At 38.8% G+C, this 23,477-nt stretch overlaps 1 protein-coding gene across 2 annotated transcripts in view; it reads right to left on the reverse strand.

The window, feature by feature from the left end:
• ARID2 (AT-rich interaction domain 2) overlaps positions 1-23,477 on the reverse strand; it is a 171,300-nt gene that overhangs the window by 72,670 nt on the left and 75,153 nt on the right. For both annotated transcript variants that reach the window (XM_060112666.1, XM_060112667.1), the window contains one exon: positions 2,201-2,334. In XM_060112666.1, coding sequence (XP_059968649.1) covers positions 2,201-2,334 — 134 coding nt within the window. The remainder of the gene's footprint in view (positions 1-2,200; positions 2,335-23,477) is intronic.

A 23,477-nucleotide genomic window follows, 5' to 3' on the forward strand; every position in this document is an offset into this window, starting at 1 on the left:
TCAAAGATGTACACACAAATCTTTTAAACATTCTTATTAAAATTTCCTAAGGCTCTTAATCTACCACCATGTAATTCTACTTTGGTGTTTATTTACACACACACAGACACACACATATATATTGACAGCTATTAAGTTTACTATATTTCCTTAATGGCATTTGAGAAGAATCATCAGTGAAGGATTTGTTTTATATTTTGATGGTCATGTTAATTTTTAGAACACTGTCATAATGTTGCTATGGCTCCTTCTAGAAAAATAAAAAGCACATTCAAATTCATAAATTCTGCCCTGAAACACTACCTCTTTTCAGTTTGAATTAGATATATTGTAGTCTGATGTTCCCCAGCAAGTCCTAGTTTTTTTTTTCCTTTCATGAGTCCCCAATCCTGATTTTGTCAAACATGTTACATGTTACATAACTACCCAAATTCTCCTTAAAAAAAAAAAAAGACAGACATACGACAGCATATCAGAAAGGAGTTATTGTAACACCAGATTAAGAAATTGTCATTCCCTTAAAAATTGTGTAGCTCTATCAATGACTTTCATTAGGCTTTTGAAATACCAGAAATATCTTTTTTCTTGAAGTAAATCATGTTCAATTAGGGGAGGGGGACAAAAAACAAAAAAACAGATCCAGAAAAAATTTCATTTTAAACAAGATCTAGGGCTTCCCTGGTGGCGCAGTGGTTGAGTGTCTGCCTGCCAATGCAGGGGACACGGGTTCGTGCCCTGGTCCGGGAAGATCCCACATGCCGCAGAGTGGCTGGGCCCGTGAGCCACGGCTGCTGAGCCTGCGCATCCAGAGCCTGTGCTCCGCAACGGGAGAGGCCACAACAGTGAGGCCCGCGTACCGCAAAAATAAATAAATAAAAAACAAAAATAAACAAGATCTAATGTAGAAATGGGTCAGTTTGAGAAGCTGGAATAGACACCAAACTCTATTTAAGCTACAAGAATGGACAGTTCTGCTGTTGATGAAATATAGGAACAACACAGTTACAAGATGGTCTTAAAGGTCTTTAGTACAAGGTCTCATTCAATGTAGGAATACCCTCTATAACATCCTTGAATTAGATAATGGTCATTAGCTCTTTTTAAAAACAGGAAGCATACCACCTAACAAGTCACCCCATTTTATTTAATCAGCTTAAGCTATTAGTAAGATCTTCTACATGGTGACTTAAAATGTTCCCTTTTAACAGTAGCTCTTGAAGTAATAACTTCTCATTAAAGATAAAGCTAGATTTGGTTTGCAGTCACCACTGCCACCACCCCTCCCAAGCCCCAATTATACAAAAGCATCACATGAAAGCCTCTTCTAATGGAGATCACAGATTCTAGGAGATTCTGTTTCCTCAGCTGATTGGGGAAGAAACAGAGTCAAATTCAACATGAAAGACACTGAAAATAGATAATGGAAAATTTAAATCAGTGATACTGGCACAAACGAGGGAGCTTAAAACTAAGGATTACCTAAGAGATTGGTATTAGCACCAATGAAGAATAATAAAGATCTAGATAATTGTATATTTTATAAAGAAAATACCCTTGAAAAAGATGTATCTCCTCTTTTTCAGGCCAAATGTTGGTGATTAAAGAAAAGAGATGCTTACCTCTTCAGAGCTCTCTTCCTAAGCATCACCGTCTCAACCCCCCGAGCCACAGACAATGGAACTCCCATCTATTCTGTCTCAAGAACCTCTTTATTAGACTCTCAACCTGATTATTTCCAACTTGGGTCCTGTTCTTTTTAGCTGCAGATTCCTCTATAACCATTACAAGAATGACATGAATGAAAAGAATCTTAAATCCCTGGTACCATGGCAGGAAAATAGTTGAATAGTAAGAAACATTTCTGAGAAATTCTGGTGCTGGAAATTACAGGAATTGTAGAAAATCTAGTAGATGCTATGAGTACTCCTTTGGCTTCCCTAATCCTAACAGGACCTTCCTCTCCTCATTTTAGTAACTATTCAGGTTAAACTAATCTTTAGACAAAGAAATAATTTTAAAACTTCACTTGAAAATACAGGTATATTTGTAACTCTAAATTCCTGCAACTAAAAATCTTATATGCAGGCTATGACAGAAAGGGCCCTCATACCAATTAGTTCAATTCAATTCATTGGATGATGTCTATTTTCCTAATTCAAAACTGTGGAACTATGCCCTGTTCATTTCCAGTGATATTTACCTGACACACTGTGTTGCTGGTAATTGTAGGAAGATGGAATTGCACCAATAGGAAGCTGTGGTTTGGGATTGCCTGGTGGTACCTCATCATCATCCTCCCCAAAATGATGAACTTTCTCGTACTTTTCTAGGTAACTGAAATAGAAAAACAGTACAGCAGAGATTTAAAATAGATTTACATCTTGTTTTTTAACTCCCACCACATATATCTGTTTTCCTTTTCTAGAGGCCCTAAATTTAAAATGATAATAACAAGATACCACAAGCCTCATATTAGTGGGACAGTCACTTCAGCAGTAATACTGAAGACAAACTCACTGTAATGGTTCTAAAAGTGTTTTTAAATTTTCAGAAAAGACCACACCACTGCTCAAATAAAAATGTAAAAGTAAAGAATATCAAAGGACAACTACATGTAGATGAACAACAGTACATTTTATTTACTGATTAAAAAAATTATACATGGTCACTGTAAAAACCACATGAAGGGGCTTCCCTGGTGGGACAGTGGTTGAGAATCCGCCTGCCAATGCAGAGGACACAGGTTCAAGCCCTGGTCCTGGAAGATCCCACACGCTGTGGAGCAACTAAGACCGTGCGTCACAACTACTGAGCCTGTGCTCTAGAACCCATGAGCCACAGCTAGTGAGCCCACGTGCCGCAACTACTGAAGCCCGTGCACCTAGAGCCTGAGCTCCGCAACAAGAGAAGCCACCCCAATGAGAAGCCCACACACTGCAATGAAGAGTAGGCCCCGCTTGCCACAACTAGAGAAAGCCCGTGTGCAGCAACGAAGACCCAACACAGACAAAAATAAATAAATTTATTTAAAAAAAAAAAAAACACGTGAAAATGAGAAGATGCCCTGGCCTCCACATCTCACTCATCACAGGTAACCACAGGTTCATGTGCTTTCTGTATATTTTCTGTGCATGTTTCTATCTAACAACATATTTTAGAGATCTGAGCATGTCAATACACACGGTACTACTTCAGTCTTTTTTTTTTTTTTTTTTAACTTTATTTATTTGGCTGTGCTGGGTCTTAGTTGTGGCATGCAGGATCTGGTTCCCGACCAGGGATCGAACCCAGGCAACCTGCATTGGGAGTGTGGAGTCTTAACCACTGGACCACCAGGGAAGTCCCTACATCAGTCTTTTTTAATGGCTGTATAATATATGGTCCTACTGATATATCATAATTTAACGAGATCTCTAGTGCTGTAACTAGCTATGTTCAGTTTTGCTTTTTGCTATTACAAGTCATGCAGGAATAAGATTAATCTCAGCACTTGTTTAAATATTTTTCTCTCGATAGACACTGGAAATGGTATTATCAACTTTAAACAGCAATATGGCCAAATTCTCACCCCAAACTGATGTGCCCAATACATTTTGATCAATTTATAAGATAGTTCCTGTATTCCCCACTGGATCACCGTTACATGGAATGGTCAATCTTCTTAATATTAACTAGAATTAAATTCCGAATTTACAATAAGATTCCCACAAGAAAGATTTTTAAATAGAGAAACAATTGATCAAATCCATGTCAAACACAACACTGTAACTAATGAACTTGTTACTACACTTCATAAGAACTTAAGCTGATTAATACCAGAGTAAAGTTCTAAATGTGATCATTTTATAGATCAATCCTTCCATCATTCCTGATCCAGGCAGGTACTAAGTCCATTAGTCACTGTTTTAAAAGTCCTACAGAGGGAGGGCCTAAAGATGGTGGAGGCGTAAGATGTGGAAATCACTTTCCTCCCCACAAATACATCAAAAATACATCTACATGTGAAACAGCTCCTACAGAACACCTACTGAATGCTGGCAGAAGACCTCATACTTCCCAAAAGGAAAGAAAATCCCCACCTACCTGGGTAGTGCAAAAGAAAAAAGAAAAAAAACAGAGACAAAAGAATAGGGACAGACCTGCACCTCGGGGAGGGAGCCGTGAAAGAGGAAAAGTTTCCACACACTAGGAAGCCCCTTCACTGGTGGAGACAGGGGTGGGCAGGAGGGAAGCTTTGGAGCCACAGAGGAGAGCGCAGCGACGGGATGCAGAGGGCAAAGCAGAGAGATTCCTGCACAGAGGATTGATGCTGGCCAGCACTCACCAGCCCGAGAGGGTTGTCTGCTCACCCACCGGGGCGGGTGGAGGCTGGGAGCTGAGGCACGGGCTTCAGAGGTCAGACCCCAGGGAGAGGACTGGGGTAGGCTGCGTGAACACAGCCTGAAGGGGGCTAGTGTGCCACAGCTAGCAGGGAGAGAGTTCAGGAAATAGTCTGGAAATGCCTAAAAGGCAAGTGACCATTGTTTCGGGGTGCGCGAGGAGAGGGGATTCACGGCACCACCTAAACGAGCTCCAGAGACAACACGAGCTGTGGCTATCAGCGTGGACACCAGAGACGGGCATGAGACACTAAGGCTGCTGCTGTAGCCACCAAGACGCCTGTGAGCAAGCACGGGTCACTATCCACACTTCCCCTCTAGGGAGCGTGTGCAGCCCACCAATGCCAGGGTCCCGTGATCCAGGGACAACTTCCCCAGGAGAACACACGGCGCGCCTCAGGCTATTGCAACATTATGCTGGCCTCTACCTCTGCAGGCTTGCCCCGCATCCGTACCCCTCCCTCCCCTCGGACTGAGTGAGCCAGAGCCCCTCAATCAGCTGCTCCTTTAACCCTGTCCTGTCTGAGCGAAGAACAGATGCCCTCCAGCGACCTACACGCAAAGGCAGGGCCAAATCCAAAGCTTAACATCAGGAGCTGTGCGAACAAAGAAGAGAAAGGGAAATCTCTCTCAGCAGCCACAAGAGCAGCGGATTAAAGCTCCACAGTCAACGTGATGTACCCTGCATCTGTGGAATACCTGAATAACAACGAATCATCCCAAAATTGAGACAGTGGACTATGGGAGCAACTGTAGACTTGGGGTTTGCTTTCTGCATCTAATTTGTTTCTGGCTTTATCTTTATCTTAGTTTAATATTTAGAGCTTATTATCACTGATAGATTTGTTTACTGATTTCATTGCTCTCTTCTTTCCCTCTTTTTCTTTTATTTTTTATTACTTTTTAATCATATTTTAAATTTTTATTTTAATAAATTTATTTTATTTTTTTCTATCTTTCTTTTTTTTCCTCCCTTTTCTTCCAAGCCGTGTGGCTGACATGCTCTTGGTATTCCAGCCGGGTGTCAGGCCTGAGCCTCCAAGGTGGGAGAGCCAAGTTCAGGACATTGGACCACCAGAGACCTCCCGGCCCCATGTAATATCAAACGGCGAAAGATCTTCCAGAGATCTCCATCTCAACACTAAGAACCAGCTCCACTCAACGGCCAGCAGGCTATAGTGCTGGACACCCCATACCGAACAACTAGCAAGACAGGCATACAACCCCACCCATTAGCAGAGAGGCTGCCTAAAATCATAAGTTCACAGACACCACAAAACACACCACCAAACGTGGTCGTGCCCACAAGAAAGACAAGATCCAGCCTCATCAACCAGAACACAGGCATCAGTCCCCTCCACCAGGAAGCCTACACAACCCACTGAACCAACCTTAGCCACTGGGGGCAGACACCAAAAACAATGGGAACTATGAACCTGCAGCCGACAAAAAGGAGACCCCAAACACAGTAAGTTAAGCAAAATGAGAAGACAGAGAAATACACAGCAGATGAAGGAGCAAGATAAAAACACACCAGACCTAACAAATGAAGAGGAAATAGGCAGTCTACCTGAAAAAGATTTCACAGTAATGACAGTAAAGATGATCCAAAATCTTTGAAACAGAATGGAGAAAATACAAGAAACGTTTAACAAGGACCTAGAAGAACTAAAGAGTGAACTAAACAATGATGAACAACACAATAAATGAAATTAAAAATTCACTAGAGGGAATCAATAGCAGAATAACTGAGGCAGAAGAACGGATAAGTGACCTGGAAGATAAAATAGTGGAAATAACTACCACAGAGCAGAATGAAGAAAAAAGAATGAGAAGAATTCAGGACAGTCTTAGAGGCCTCTGGGACAACATTAAATGCACGAACATTCGAATTATAGGGGTCCCAGAAGAAGAGAAAAAGAAAGGGACTGAGAAAATATTTGAAGAGATTATAGCTGAAAACATCCCTAATATGGGAAAGAAATAGTCAATCAAGTCCAGGAAGGGCAGAGATTCCATACAGGATAAATCCAAGGAGAAACATGCCAAGACACATATTAATCAAATTATCAAAAATTAAATACAAAGAACAAATATTAAAAGCAGCAAGGGAAAAGCAACAAATAACATACAAGGGAATCCCCATAAGGTTAACAGCTGATTTCTCAGCAGAAACTCTGCAAGCCAGAAGGGTGTGGCAGGACATATTTAAAATGATGAAACGGAAAAAACTACAACCAAGATTACTCTACCCAGCAAGGATCTCATTCAGATTCAACATAGAAAATTAAACCCTTTACAGAAAGGAAAAGCTAACAGGATTCAGCACCACCAAACCAGCTATACAACAAACGCTAAATGAACTTCTCTAGGCAGGAAACACAAGAGAAGGAAAAGACCTACAAAAACAAACCCAAAACAATTATGAAAATGGTAATAGGAACATACATATCAATAATTACCTTAAATGTAAATGGACTAAATGCTCCCACCAAAAGACAGAGACTGGCTGAATGGACACAAAAACAAGACCCGTATATATGCAGTCTACAAGAGACCCACCTAAGACCTAGGGACACATACAGACTGAAAGTGAGGCGATGGAAAAACATATTCCATGCAAATGGAAATCAAAAGAAAGCTGGAGTAGCAATTCTCATATCAGACAAAACAGACTTTAAAACAAAGACTATTACAAGAGACAAAGAAGGACACTACATAATGATCAAGGGATCGATCCAAGAAGAAGATATAACAATTGTAAATATTTATGCACCCAACATAGGAGCACCTCAATACATAAGGAAAATGCTAACGGCCATAAAGGGGGAAATCGACAGTAACACAATCATACTAGGGGACTTTAACACCCCACTTGCACTAATGGACAAATCACCCAAAGTGAAAATAAATAAGGAAACACAAGCTTTAAATGAAACATAAAACAAGATGGACTTAACTGATATCAATAGGACACTCCATCCAAAAACAACAGAATATACTTTCTTCTCAAGTGCTCATGGAACATTTTCCAGGATAGATCTTATCTCAGATCACAAATCAAGCCTTGGTAAATTAAGAAAATTGATATCGTATCAAGTATCTGTTCCGACCACAATGCTATGAGACTAGATAGCAATTACAGGAAAATATCTGTGAAAAAGACAAACACATGATAGCTAAACAATACACTACTAAGTAACCAAGAGATCACTGAAGAATTCAAAGAGAAAATCAAAAAATACCTAGAAACAAATGACAATGAAAACATGACAACCCAAAACCTATGGGATGCAGCAAAAGATGGTCTAAGAGGGAAATTTATAACAATACAATCTTACCTCAAGAAAAAAGAAACATCTCAAACAAACAAATAAACAAACAACCTTACACCTAAAGCAAATACAGAAAGAACAAAAAAACCCTAAAGTTAGCAGAAGGAAAGAATCATAAAGATGAGATCAGAAAAAGAAATGAACAAAACAATAGCAAAGATTAATAAAACTAAAAGCTGGTTCTTTGAGAAGATAAACAAAATTGATAAACCATGGGCCAGACTCATCTAGAAAAAAAGGGAGAAGACTCAAGTCAATAGAATTAAAAATGAAAAGGGAGAAGTAACAACTGACACTCCAGAAACAGAAAGGATCATGAGAGATTACTACAAGCAACTCTATGCCAATAAAATGGACAAGCTGGAAGAAATGGGCAGATTCTTAGAAAAGCACAAACTTCCGAGACTGAACAAGAAAGAAATAGAAAATATAAACAGACCAATCACAAGCACTGAAATTGAAACTGTGATTAAAATTCTTCCAACAAACAAATGCCCAGGACCAGATGGCTTCACAGGTGAATTCTACCAAACATTTAGAGAAGAGCTAAGAGCTATCCTTCTCAAACTCTTCCAAAATATAGCAGAGGGAGGAACACTCCCAAACTCATTCTATGAGGTCACCATCACCCTGATACCAAAACCAGACAAAGATGTCACAAAAAAAGAAAATTACAGGCCAATATCACTGATGAACACAGATTCAAAAATCCTCAGCAAAATACTAGCAAACAGAATCCAACAGCACATTAAAAGGATCATACACCATCATCAACTGGGATTTACCCCAGGAATGCAAGGATTCTTAAAAATATGCAACTCAATCAATGTGATAACCCATAATAACAAATTGAAGGAGAAAAACCATAGGATCATCTCAATAGATGCAGAAAAAGCTTCTGACAAAATTCAACACCCATTTATGATAAAAACCCTCCAGAAAATAGGCACAGAGGGAACTTACCTCAACATAATAAAGGCCATATATGACAAACCCAGAGCCAACATCATTCTCAATGGTGAAAAACTGAAACTGTTTCCACTAAGATCAGGGAGAAGACAAGGTTGCCCAGTGTCACCACTATTAATCAATAGTGTTTTGGAAGTTTTAGCCACAGCAATAAGAGCAGAAAAAGAAATAAAAGGAATCCTAACTGGAAAAGAAGAAGTAAAACTGTCACTGTTTGTACATGACATGATACTATACATAGAGAATCCTAAAGATGCTACCAGAAAACTACTAGAGCTAATCAATGAATTTGAAAAGTAGCATAATAAGAAATTAATGCACAGAAATCTCTTGCATTCCTATACACTAATGATGAAAAATCTGAAAGAGAAATTAAGTAAACACTCCCATTTACCGTTGCAACAAAAAGAATAAAATATCTAGGAATAAACCTACCTAAGGAGACAAAAGACCTGTATGCAGAAAACTATAAGACACTGATGACAGAAATTAAAGATGATACAAACAGATGGAGAAATATACCCTGTTCCTGGATCAGAAGAATCAATATTGTGAAAATGAGTACACTACCCAAAACAATCTGCAGATTCAATGCAATCCCTATCAAACTACCAATGGCATTTTTCACAGAACTAGAACAAAAAATTTCACAATCTGTATGGAAACACAACAGACCCCAAACAGCCAAAGGAATCTTGAGAAAGAAAAAGGGAGCTGGAGGAATCAGGCTCCTGGACTTCAGACTATACTACAAAGCTACAGTAATCAAGACAGTATGGTACTGGCACAAAAACAGAAAGATAGATCAATGGAACAGGATAGAAAGCCCAGAGATAAACCCATACACATATGGTCACCTTATCTTTGATAAAGGAGGCAGGAATGTACAGTGGAGAAAGGACAGCCTCTTCAATAAGTGGTGCTGGGAAAACTGGACAGGTACATGTAGAAGTATGAGATTAGATCACTCCCTAACACCATACACAAAAATAAGCTCAAAATGGATTAAAGACCTAAATGTAAGGCCAGAAACTATCAAACTCTTAGAGGAAAACATAGGCAGAACACTCTATGACATAAATCACAGCAAGATCCTTTTTGACCCACCTCCTAGAGAAATGGAAATAAAGACAAAAATAAATAAATGGGACCTAATGAAACTTCAAAGCTTTTACACAGCAAAGGAAACCATAAACAAGACCAAAAGACAACCCTCAGAATGGGAGAAAATATTTGCAAATGAAGCAACTGACAAAGGACTAATCTCCAAAATTTATAAGCAGCTCATGCAGTTCAATAACAAAAAAACAAACAACCCAATCCAAAAATGGGCAGAAGACCTAAATAGACACTTCTCCAAAGAAGATATACAGACTGCCAACAAACACATGAAAGAATGCTCAACATCATTAATCATTAGAGAAATGCAAATCAAAACTACAATGAGATATCATCTCACACCAGTCAGAATGGCCATCATCCAAAAATCTAGAAACTATAAATGCTGGAGAGGGTGTGGAGAAAAGGGAACACTCTTCCACTGCTGGTGGGAATATGAATTGGTACAGCCACTATGGAGAACAGTATGGAGGTTCCTTAAAAAACTACAAATAGAAGTACCATATGACCCAGCAATCCCACTACTGGGCATATACCCTGAGAAAACCATAATTCAAAAAGAGTCATGCACCACAATGTTAATTGCAGCTCTATTTACAAGAGCCCGGAGATGGAAATAACCTAAGTGTCCATCATCGGATGAATGGATAAAGAAGATGTGGCACATATATACAATGGAATATTACTCAGCCATAAAAAGAAATGAAATTGAGCTATTTGTAATGAGGTGGATGGACCTAGAGTCTGTCATACAGAGTGAAGTAAGTCAGAAAGAGAAAGACAAATACCGTATGCTAACATATATTTATGGAATTTAAGAAAAAATATATCATGAAGAACCTAGGGGTAAGACAGGAATAAAGACACAGACCTACTAGAGAATGGACTTGAGGATATGGGGAGGGGGAAGGGTAAGCTGTGACAAAGCGAGAGTGGCATGGACATATATACACTACCAAACGTAAAATAGATAGCTAGTGGGAAGCAGCCACATAGCACAGGGAGATCAGCTGGGTGCTTTGTGACCACCTAGAGGGGTGGGATAGGGAGGGTGGGAGGGAGGGAGACGCAAGAGGGAAGAGATATGGGAACATATGTATATGTATAACTGATTCACTTTGTTATAAAGCAGAAACTAACACATCATTGTAAAGCAATTATACTCCAATAAAGATGTAAAGAAAAATCTACAAACAATAAATACTGGAAAGGGTGTGGAGAAAAGGGAACCCTCTTGCACTCCTGGTGGGAATCTAAATTGATACAGCCACTATGGAGAACAGTATGAAGGTTCCTTAAAAAACTAAAAGTAGGGGCCTCCCTGGTGGCGCAAGTTGTTGAGAGTCCGCCTGCCGATGCAGGGGATACGGGTTCGTGCCCCGGTCTGGGAGGATCCCATATGCCGTGGAGCGGCTGGGCCCGTGAGCCATGGCCGCTGAGCCTGCGCGTCCGGAGCCTGCGCGTCAAGAGCCTGTGCTCCGCAACGGGGGAGGCCACAGCAGTGAGAGGCCCGCATACCGCAAAAAAAAAAAAAAAAAACTAAAAGTAGAACTACCATGTGTCCCAGCAATCCCACTACTGGGCATATACCCTGAGAAAGCCATAATTCAAAGAGTCATGTACCACAGTGCTCATTGCAGCTCTATTTAGAATAGTCAGGACATGGAAGCAACCTAAGTGCCCATCAACAGATGAATGGATAAAGAAGGTGTGGCACATATATACAATTGAATATTACTCAGCCATAAAAAGAAACGAAATTGAGTTATTTGTAGTGAGGTGGATGGACCTAGAATCTGTCATACAGAGTGAAATAAGGGAGGGAGGGAGACGCAAGAGGGAGGAGATATGGGGATAAATGTACACATATAGATGATTCAGTTTGTTATAGAGCAGAAACTAACACACCATTGTAAAGCAATTACACTCCAATAAAGATATTAAAAAAAAAAAGAGTCCTGCCTCTACCCACCCCTTTGCTTTTATAGTTACAGACAGCTGACATGAGGGAGGAGTGAATCAATGAACGTATATGGTGATCTCAGAAGTATTATATTCTTTTTAGTACTAAACCTTAACTTTTAAGGTGGGATGAATGCAAGTTATACATTTACAAATAGAAAAACTAATGACATGGGAAGTCATCACCATTCCTCATTTTCCCCATCCAGCTTTACAAGGCACAATAATTCACATCTTTGAGACCAGAAAGGAATTAAACTGTCGCTTTCCATTCCTTCTAAGTTCTCCATATAAGCTTAATTTGAGCAAGGAACTCTTTCCTAGCTGGCAGCTTGATAGGTAACGAATCCAACACTTTACTCTTGGAGATACAAAAGCAGAGACGTATGCCCAGATATAACCCTTGAGCATTAAGGACAGTATGCAGCTGCATACATTTCACCCTGACCCAGCAGATAGAATTTACTGTCTAAAAACGTAAAACAAAACAAAACAACATGATTAAAAAGAGACAGTCTCTCTCTGTTATAGACTCATGATGGGCTGAAATGGGTAATAAATCAAGCCTATTCTCTTTGAATTTCTAATGCAGATATCATAAAAAGAAGAGTATATATAAATTTGGGCATAAATAGCTGCTCAAAAATTGTGACATTCTCTGCAAATGAGGAATTATCTACACCACATGAAATAACTCAGGCAACAGTACTAATAGAGCTATTTTAGAGAGTATGGTCTTTCAGAATTGAACTCACTGTGGAACCGTTAAAAACAAGCTAAAGATAATTAATTCTTATTAAATAATTTTTATTTAAATATAATCAAAATAACAATGATGTAGAATTTTAAAATCAAAACCTTATACTAATAGTATGTTTAAGATGCTCTTTATAAATTTGGTATGCATAACTGAGTACAGTAGATTTAAAATTTGTGTTTTTTATTACAGCTGGGGGAGAAGACAACACTACTAGTAAAGAAAGACCATAAATATTATCTTTTCCCTCCTGGAACACCCAAAATGGAGCATAAGCAAGATGGAGTGACTGACAACACCACAAGTACCAGATACTCATGGTAAATAGTATATATTATATACATAAAGCCCTTCATAATTCAAATTTTCATAAGATTTTTTAAATATACGACTTCTGGTCCCATGGCACATTCTAACCCTATTCCTCCAAACAAATTCTTTACATAATTCCAATCCACAGAAATTTATGGTTTAGGTAAATTGTTACAATTTTTGAAATTTTTATTTCCCTGGCTTGAGGGTCAGTGCTTGTTCTCATTCATGATTAAATATTTCCAACTGAGACTCAACCTTTCTTAGTTCAGCTGAGGTACTGGCACCCAGTTCTGATCTCTTGTCCCTCTCAATAAATAAGCACAAAGCCTTTTTTTCTTTGTTTTTCAAAGAGCTATACTTCTAAAAACTAAAAGGTATTAATAGACAAGAGGAAGGAGCTAAAATACAAAGTTACGTTTCAAAGTATAGGTCTTCAGATTTAATTCTCTATCATAACCCTGAGCTTACACACTGACAGATACACGGTGTTCACTTATTAAATTACAAATGCTAGACTACACATTTCTCTTTCTTCTCAAAGCCAATTATATTGCTATGAATAGTTACTATATTAATCAAACAGGTATTTACAGAGCTCTTTCAGTAATCTGTCTAGTAAACGACAAATTTAACTCAAGACTGGTAAAATACTGGAATCCAGATGGCAGTCACTCCCTCATCAGGCAACACAGAAAACTAGGTTCCTTAGTTCAACATTACGTACAGAATAAGGTGGCATGAGTTATATCTTCTTTTTTTTCAACTTGGAACTCATTTATTTTGTGGTGGATTCTAGGCCATAGGTGACAGATTTAGAAGACAAAAGCAAATATGAACACTTAGCATATAATATTGGAATTATTTTAAATGGCACTATTCAATTAAAAAGTTTAATACATGTGACCAATAAAATGAAAGGAAAAGAGTCCATTCAAAATAGCATCAAATAATATAGGCAGTTTTGTTATGAATGTGGAAAAATTTAACCTCTTGCAGTATCTGACAGATTAAGCACACAAAATGTAAATTAGTTTACAGAAAATTTAAATATAATCACCAATAAGACTGATTTATTAGACATACAATGATTTCCTTTTCAAATCTCTTTTTTTTTACTTTTTTTATTTATTTTTATTTTTTTTATTTTACAAATTTAATCAGTTATACATATACATATGTTCCCATATCCCCTCCCTTTTGCGTCTCCCTCCCACCCTCCCTATCCCACTCCTCCAGGCGATCACAAAGAACCGAGCTGATCTCCCTGTGCTATGCGGCTGCTTCCCACTAGCTATCTACCTTACGTTTGGTAGTGTATATATGTCCATGCCGCTCTTTCACTTTGTCACAGCTTACCCTTCCCCCTCCCCATATCCTCAAGTCCATGCTCTAGTAGGTCTGTGTCTTTATTCCTGTCTTACCCCTATGTTCTTCATGACATTTTTTTTCTTAAATTCCATATATATGTGTCAGCATACAGTATTTGTCTTTCTCTTTCTGACTTACTTCACTCTGTATGACAGACTCTGTATGATTTCCTTTTCAAATCTCCATAGAAATTAAAAAATTGATTATATATCAATTCACACAGGAAACCAAAATAAATTTAAGACTAAATATTGTATAGGGTATATTCCCTAACTGCAATCAATTCAAAGACATTTTTTTTCTAAGAAAGAAATTAAACCCTTGGAAAATTAAAAATAATTTTATGTAAAAGTAGAGAAACTAGTACAACCCATCAGCAGATATCAAAATTCATGGTCAATCTTGTTTCATCTATAGCACAATTAACTATCTTCATAACACTTTTACAGCAATTCCCAAGTATCTCATAACTTTATTTGTAAATATTTTGGTAGAATTCTTAGAAATTAAAAATATGTATAAAAACTTCTTGAAATGTTTTAAGAAAAGATGGCAGTTCAAAGAATGCATATTCATCTCGTCCCTTAAATCCAATTGCAATGAACTTTGAAGAGTAAAAATAGAGGGATACTGCATAATTTCTAAGTTAGAAAACTTTCAGAAATTCTGATTCATTAAAAGCAACTTCAAGGATTTACAAGACTAACTTGCAAAACAATTCTTGAGAGAGTAACATGGTCTAGTGGAAAACAGAGATCTTAAGCCAAAACTCATAAAAAGGCAAATTCAGTTTGGATTTCCCTTAGCCACTAAGGATCAATAAAATGTGAGGGTGTGTCTGATAATAGGATCCAGAGAGTGACAATTATTTAAGAAAAAAAAAATGTAGAAAGTGGGGTTGAACTCAGTGGTTGTTGAAAGAAGCAAAGTCCTTTAAGCTTCACCTTATAGCTTATTTGTCAAAATGAACTCAAAGACCCAGGGGTGTGGGCACCTATCAGAAGCATCAGCATGGAAAGACTGGCATCATCAGGTAATGGGACCTCTACGGACATGGTGTACAAGAAATTTCAAGATGAAACACCCCAGAACAAAATCAAATATGGTGACATACAAACAAGAAAGGTAATGACATTTCTTTGCCCAGGATTATCCCCGCAAAGAAGGGCATGAAAAAGTAGATTTGACGATGTAGAAGATCACCTCAATAATGCAGAGGGCATGCTTGAGAAACGGCTCCTCACAGAGGGGAAAAGAATGAAAACAATGGGGTGGACAAAAATGAGACATGTATGATAAACAGGAGGTCAAACAAAGGGGCAAAAAAAAAAAGAAGTGGCCCTGAAGGAAAGACCAGAATAAATGGAACAGAAGCAGTATCATTGTGATAACAGAAGAATTTCTTTAGCTAAAATGCTTAATGGGTATATTAAAAAGTTTCCTGGAGTGTCAGGGTACAAGGATCACCAGGCAAAAATTAATGAAAAGAGAAAAACACTCAGACATTTCCTGATGAAATATGCAAACTTCAAAGATAAAGACAATTCCTAGAAATACCCAGAACCACCCCTACTCCTGAAAAGTTACACAGAACAGTTGGGCTAGGCTCTGACTTCTCTTCAAAATTAATTGTCACAATGATGAGGGACTTCCGGGTAAGATGGCGGAAGAGTAAGACGCGGAGATCACCTTCCTCCCCACAGATACACCAGAAATACAGCTACACGTGGAACAACTCCTACAGAACACCTACTGAACGCTGGCAGAAGACCCCAGACCTCCCAAAAGGCAAGAAACTCCCCACATACCTGGGTAGGGCAAAGCGGAGAGATTCCCGCACAGAGGAGCAGTGCCGAGCGGCACTCACCAGCCCGAGAGGCTTGTCTGCTCCCCCGCCGGGGCGGGCGGCGCTGGAGCTGAGGCTCGGGCTTCGGTCAGAGCGCAGGAAGAGGACTGGGGCTGGCAGCGAGAACTCAGCCTGAAGGGGGCTAATGTGCCACAGCTAGCCGGGAGGGAGCCCGGGAAAACTCTGGAGCTGCCGAAGAGGCAGGAGACTTTTTCTTCCCTCTTGGTTTCCTGGTGTGCGAGGAGAGGGGATTAAGAGCGCAGCTTAAAGGGGCTCCACAGACGGGCGCGAGTCGCGGCTGAAAGCGCGGAGCCCAGTGACGGGCGTGGGACACTGGGACTGCTGCTGCCGCCGCCAAGAAGCCTGTGTGCGAGCGCAGGTCACTGCCCACACCGCCCTTCCGGGAGCCTGTGCAGCCTGCCACTGCCGGGGTCCCGGGATCCAGGGGCGGCTTCCCTGGGAGAACGCACGGCGCGCCTCGGGCTAGTGCAACGTCACGCCGACCTCTGCCGCTGCAGGCTCGCCCCGCACTCCGTGCCCCTCCCTCCCGCCCGGCCTGAGTGAGCCAGAGTCCCCGAAGAGGCTGCTCCTTTAACCCTCCTGTCTGAGCGAAGAACAGACGCCCTCCGGCGACCTACACGCAGAGGCGGGGCCAAATCCAAAGCTGAGACCCAGGAGCTGTGAGAACAAAGAAGAGAAAGGGAAACCTCTCCCAGCAGCCTCAGAAGCAGCGGATTAAAGCTCCACAATCAACTTGATGTACCCTGCATCTGTGGAATACATGAATAGACAACAAATCATCCCAAATTGAGGAGCCAGGAGTCAGTGCTGTGCCTCTGAGGTGGGAGAGCCAACTTCAGGACACTTGTCCACAAGAGACCTCAGAGCTCCACATAATATCAAACGGCGAAAATCTTCCAGAGATCTCCATCTCAACACCAGCACCCAGCTTCACTCAACGACCAGCAAGCTACAGTGCTGGACACCCTATGCCAAACAACTAGCAAGACAGGAACACAACGCCACCCATTAGCAGAGAGGCTGCCTCAAATCATAAAAAGTCCGCAGAAACCCCAAAACACACCACCAGACGTGGACCTGCCCACCAGAAAGACAAGATCCAGCCTCATCCACCAGAACACAGGCAGTAGTCCCCTCCACCAAGAAGCATACACAACCCACTAAACCAACCTTAGCCACTGGGGACAGACACCAAAAACAACGGGAACTACGAACCTGCAGCCTGCAAAGAGGAGACCCCAAACACAGTAACATAAGCAAAATGAGAAGACAGAAAAACACACAGCAGGAGAAGGAGCAAGATAAAAACCCACCAGACCTAACAAATGAAGAGGTAATAGGCAGTCTATCTGAAAAAGAATTCAGAATAATGATGGTAAAGATGATCCAAAATCTTGGAAATAGAATAGACAAAATGCAAGAAACAGTTAACAAGGACCTAGAAGAACTAAAGACGAATCAAGCATCGATTAAAAACACAATAAATGAAATAAAAAATACTCTAGATGGGATCAATAGCAGAATAACTGAGGCAGAAGAACGGATAAGTGAGGTGGAAGATAAAATAGTGGAAATAACTGCTGCACAGCAAAATAAAGAAAAAAGAATGAAAAGAACAGAGGACAGTCTCAGAAACCTCTGGGACAACATTAAACGCACCAACATTCGAATTATAGGGGTTCCAGAAGAAGAAGAGAAAAAGAAACGGACTGAGAAAATATTTGAAGAGATTATAGTTGAAAACTTCCCTAATATGGGAAAGGAAATAGTTAATCAAGTCCAGGAGGCACAGAGAGTCCCATACAGAATAAATCCAAGGAGAAATACACCAAGACACATATTAATCAAACTGTCAAAAATTAAACACAAAGAAATCATATTAAAAGCAGCAAGGCAAAAACAACAAATCACACACAAGGGAATCCCCATCAGGATAACAGCTGATCTCTCAGCAGAAACTCTACAAGCCAGAAGGGAGTGGCAGGACATAATTAAAGTGATGAAGGAGAAAAACCTGCAACCAAGATTACTCTACCCAGCAAGGATCTCATTCAGATTTGATGGAGAAATTAAAACCTTTACAGACAAGCAAAAGCTGAGAGAGTTCAGCACCACCAAACCAGCTTTACAACAAATGCTAAAGGAACTTCTCTAGGCAAGAAACACAACAGAAGGAAAAGAACTACAATAACGAACCCAAAACAATTAAGAAAATGGGAATAGGAACATACATATCAATAATTACCTTAAATGTAAATGGACTAAATGCTCCCACCAAAAGACACAGAGTGGCTGAATGGATACAAAAACAAGACCCATATATATGCTGTCTACAAGAGACCCACTTCAGACCTAGAGACACATACAGACTGAAAATATGGGGATGGAAAAAGATATTCCATGCAAATGGAAACCAAAAGAAAGCTGGAGTAGCAATTCTCATATCAGACAAAATAGACTTTAAAATAAAGACTACTAGAAGAGACAAAGAAGGACACTACATAATGATCAAGGGATCAATCCAAGAAGAAGATATAACAATTGTAAATATTTATGCACCAAACATAGGAGCACCTCAATACATAAGGGAAATATTAACAGCCATAAAAGGAGAAATCGACAGTAACACAATCATAGTAGGGGACTTTAACACCCCACTTTCACCAATGGACAGGTCATCCAAAATGAAAATAAATAAGGAAACACAAGCTTTAAATGATACATTAAACAAGATGGACTTAATTGATATTTATAGGACATTCCATCCAAAAACAACAGAATACACATTTTTCTCAAGTGCTCATGGAACATTCTCCAGGATAGATCATACCTTGGGTCACAAATCAAGCCTTGGTAAATTTAAGAAAATTGAAATTGTATCAAGTATCTTTTCCGACCACAATGCTATGAGACTAGACATCAATTACAGGAAAAGAGCTGTAAAAAATACAAACACATGGAGGCTAAACAATACACTACTTAATAATGAAGTGATCACTGAAGAAATCAAAGAGGAAATTAAAAAATACCTAGAAACAAATGACAATGGAGACACGACGACCCAAAACCTATGGGATGCAGCAAAAGCAGTTCTAAGAGGGAAGTTTATGGCAATACAATCCCACCTTAAGAAACAGGAAACATCTCGAATAAACAACCTAACCTTGCACCTAAAGCAATTAGAGAAAGAAGAACAAAAACATCCCAAAGTTAGCAGAAGGAAAGAAATCATAAAAATCAGATCAGAAATAAATGAAAAAGAAATGAAGGAAACGATAGCAAAGATCAATAAAACTAAAAGCTGGTTCTTTGAGAAGATAAACAAAATTGATAAACCATGAGCCAGACTCATCAAGAAAAAAAGGGAGAAGACTCAAATCAATAGAATTAGAAATGAAAAAGGAGAAGTAACAACTGACACTGCAGAAATACAAAAGATCATGAGAGATTACTATAAGCAACTCAATGCCAATAAAATGGACAACCTGGAAGAAATGGACAAATTCTTAGAAATGCACAACCTGCCAAGACTGACTCAGGAAGAAATAGAAAATATGAACAGACCAATCACAAGCACTGAAATTGAAACTGTGATTAAAAATCTTCCAACAAACAAAAGCCCAGGACCAGATGGCTTCACAGGCGAATTCTATCAAGCATTTAGAGAAGAGCTAACACCTATCCTTCTGAAACTCTTCCAAAATATAGCAGAGGGAGGAACACTCCCAAACTAATTCTACGAGGCCACCATCACCTTGATACCAAAACCAGACAAGGATGTCACAAAGAAAGAAAACTACAGGCCAATATCACTGATGAACATAGATGCAAAAATCCTCAACAAAATACTAGCAAACAGAATCCAACAGCACATTAAAAGGATCATACACCATGATCAAGTGGGGTTTATTCCAGGAATGCAAGGATTCTTCAATATACGCAAATCAATCAATGTGATACACCATATTAACAAACTGAAGGAGAAAAACCATATGATCATCTCAATAGATGCAGAGAAAGCTTTTGACAAAATTCAACACCCATTTATGATAAAAACCCTGCAGAAAGTAGGCATAGAGGGATCTTTCCTCAACATAATAAAGGCCATATATGACAAACCCACAGCCAGCATCGTCCTCAATGGTGAAAAACTGAAACCATTTCCACTAAGATCAGGAACAAGACAAGGTTGCCCACTCTCACCACTCTTATTCAACATAGTTTTGGAAGTTTTAGCCACAGCAATCAGAGAAGAAAAGGAAATAAAAGGAATCCAAATGGGAAAAGAAGAAGTAAAGCTGTCAGTGTTTGCAGATGACATGATACTATACATAGAGAATCCTAAAGATGCTACCAGAAAACTACTAGAGCTAATCAATGAATTTGGTAAAGTTGCAGGATACAAAATTAATGCACAGAAATCTCTGGCATTCCTATATACTAATGATGAAAAATCTGAAAGTGAAATCAAGGAAACACTCCCATTTACCATTGCAACAAAAAGAATAAAATATCTAGGAATAAACCTACCTAAGGAGACAAAAGACCTGTATGCAGAAAATTATAAGACACTGATGAAAGAAATTAAAGATGATACAAATAGATGGAGAAATATACCCTGTTCCTGGATCAGAAGAATCAATATTGTGAAAATGAGTACAATACCCAAAACAATCTGCAGATTCAATGCAATCCCTATCAAACTACCAATGGCATTTTTCACAGAACTAGAACAAAAAATTTCACAATCTGTATGGAAACACAAAAGACCCCGAATAGCCAAAGCAATCTTGAGAACGAAAAATGGAGCTGGAGGAATCAGGCTCCCTGACTTCAGACTATACTACAAAGCTACAGTAATCAAGACAGTATGGTACTGGCACAAAAACAGAAAGATAGATCAATGGAACAGGATAGAAAGCCCAGAGATAAACCCACGGACATATGGTCACCTTATCTTTGATAAAGGAGGCAGGAATGTACAGTGGAGAAAGGACAGTCTCTTCAATAAGTGGTGCTGGGAAAACTGGACAGGTACATGTAGAAGTATGAGATTAGATCACTCCCTAACACCATACACAAAAATAAGCTCAAAGTGGATTAAAGACCTCAATGTAAGGCCAGACACTATCAAACTCCTGGAGGAAAACATAGGCAGAACACTCTATGACATAAATCACAGCAAGATCCTTTTTGACCTACCTCCTAGAGAAATGGAAATAAAGACAAAAATAAACACATGGGACCTAATGAAACTGAAAAGCTTTTGCACAGCAAAGGAAACCATAAACAATACCAACAGACAACCCTCAGAATGGGAGAAAATATTTGCAAATGAAGCAACTGACAAAGGATTAATCTCCAAAATTTATAAGCAGCTCATGCAGCTCAATAGCAAAAAAACAAACAACCCAATCCAAAAATGGGCAGAAGACTTAAATAGGCATTTCTCCAAAGAAGATATACAGACTGCCAACAAACACATGAAAGAATGCTCAACATCTTTACTCATTAGAGAAATGCAAATCAAAACTACAATGAGATATCATCTCACACCAGTCAGAATGGCCATCATCCAAAAATCTAGAAACTATAAATGCTGGAGAGGGTGTGGAGAAAAGGGAACACTCTTCCACTGCTGGTGGGAATATGAATTGGTACAGCCACTATGGAGAACAGTATGGAGGTTCCTTTAAAAAACTACAAATAGAAGTACCATATGACCCAGCAATCCCACTACTGGGCATATACCCTGAGAAAACCATAATTCAAAAAGAGTCATGCACCACAATGTTAATTGCAGCTCTATTTACAAGAGCCCGGAGATGGAAATAACCTAAGTGTCCATCATCGGATGAATGGATAAAGAAGATGTGGCACATATATACAATGGAATATTACTCAGCCATAAAAAGAAATGAAATTGAGCTATTTGTAATGAGGTGGATAGACCTAGAGTCTGTCATACAGAGTGAAGTAAGTCAGAAAGAGAAAGACAAATACTGTATGCTAACACATATATATGGAATTTAAGAAAAAAAAAATGTCATGAAGAACCTAGGGGTAAGACAGGAATAAAGACACAGACCTACTAGAGAATGGACTTGAGGATATGGGGAGGGGGAAGGGTAAGCTGTGACAAAGTGAAAGAGCGGCATGGACATATACGTAAGGTAGATAGCTAGTGGGAAGCAGCCGCATAGCACAGGGAGATCAGCTCGGTGCTTTGTGACCGCCTGGAGGGGTGGGATAGGGAGGGTGGGAGGGAGACGCAAAAGGGAGGGGATATGGAAACATATGTATATGTATAACTGATTAAATTTGTTATAAAGCAAAAAATTAAAAAAAAAATTAATTGTCAAAGATAATAAATAAGTATCAGAGCTCTGAGGAAAGAAAGTTATTTCACAAGAAATCTCCACCCAATCACATTGCTCAACTAAGAAAATAAATTCATTTTCAGGTATGTAAAGACTCAGTAAGTACTCTACTTGATGAATCAAAATTAAGGAATGTTTAAATAGCAATACAGATGACTAATGATGTGCACAGAAACTATTTAAACTCTGATATTAGTCTCAATTGTAACTATCATATTACAAAAGAGAATGCACATTGGTAATTACAAAATAACATGTAAATATAAAACTAATTAAAAAAATGTAAAACTATTAAAATAATTTGAAAATGATACTCCTGATATGCAGTTCAAGAACTTTTCCACAAAAATGAAAAATAAAAAGGAAGTAGTAGTAAGAAGAATTAAAACTGTACTCTGTGTCTTACTTACACAGGAAGAGTGATCAAAATGGGTTTATTCTCATAGTTCATATTAAGGAAAATATGTTCTTGGGAGTGTTTCTAAGCTTTTTACAAGTGTTTAACAACAAAAAGTCAAGATCATTACTTTCCAAATCACTAGAGGGAAACAAAAACATTAATGTATGTAATATGCAGAGAAAAGAAGAGAAAGAACACCTTGTGATGTAGCAATTATACTCTTAGGCATACACCCTAGAAAAAACTGGAAATAACTCAAATATTCACAAATGATAGTATGAATAAAAACACTGTGGCATATTCACACAATGAAATACTATTTAGTAGGGAAAATTAATTAACTAACATAGATCAATACAAATAGCCAACAACAAAATGTTAAATCATTTCAGAATACATTATGACTCCATTTATAGGCAGATAATAAGTAAAAAATTAAATATTTTTTAAGCAATAGACAAGTATGAGGTAAAACCACAAAGAAAAGCCAGATGATAATTATCACATAGAAAATAAGCTAGGATTTATCCCTCAGAAGAGAAATGCACACACAGGGGGCTTCAAAGGTATTAGTAGAGTTTTATTTGTTTCATTTTGTCTTATTTTGATGTGGATAAACTTGCAGG

This window comes from Mesoplodon densirostris, chromosome 11 (assembly GCF_025265405.1).
Source record: "Mesoplodon densirostris isolate mMesDen1 chromosome 11, mMesDen1 primary haplotype, whole genome shotgun sequence".
NCBI lineage: Eukaryota > Metazoa > Chordata > Mammalia > Artiodactyla > Ziphiidae > Mesoplodon > Mesoplodon densirostris.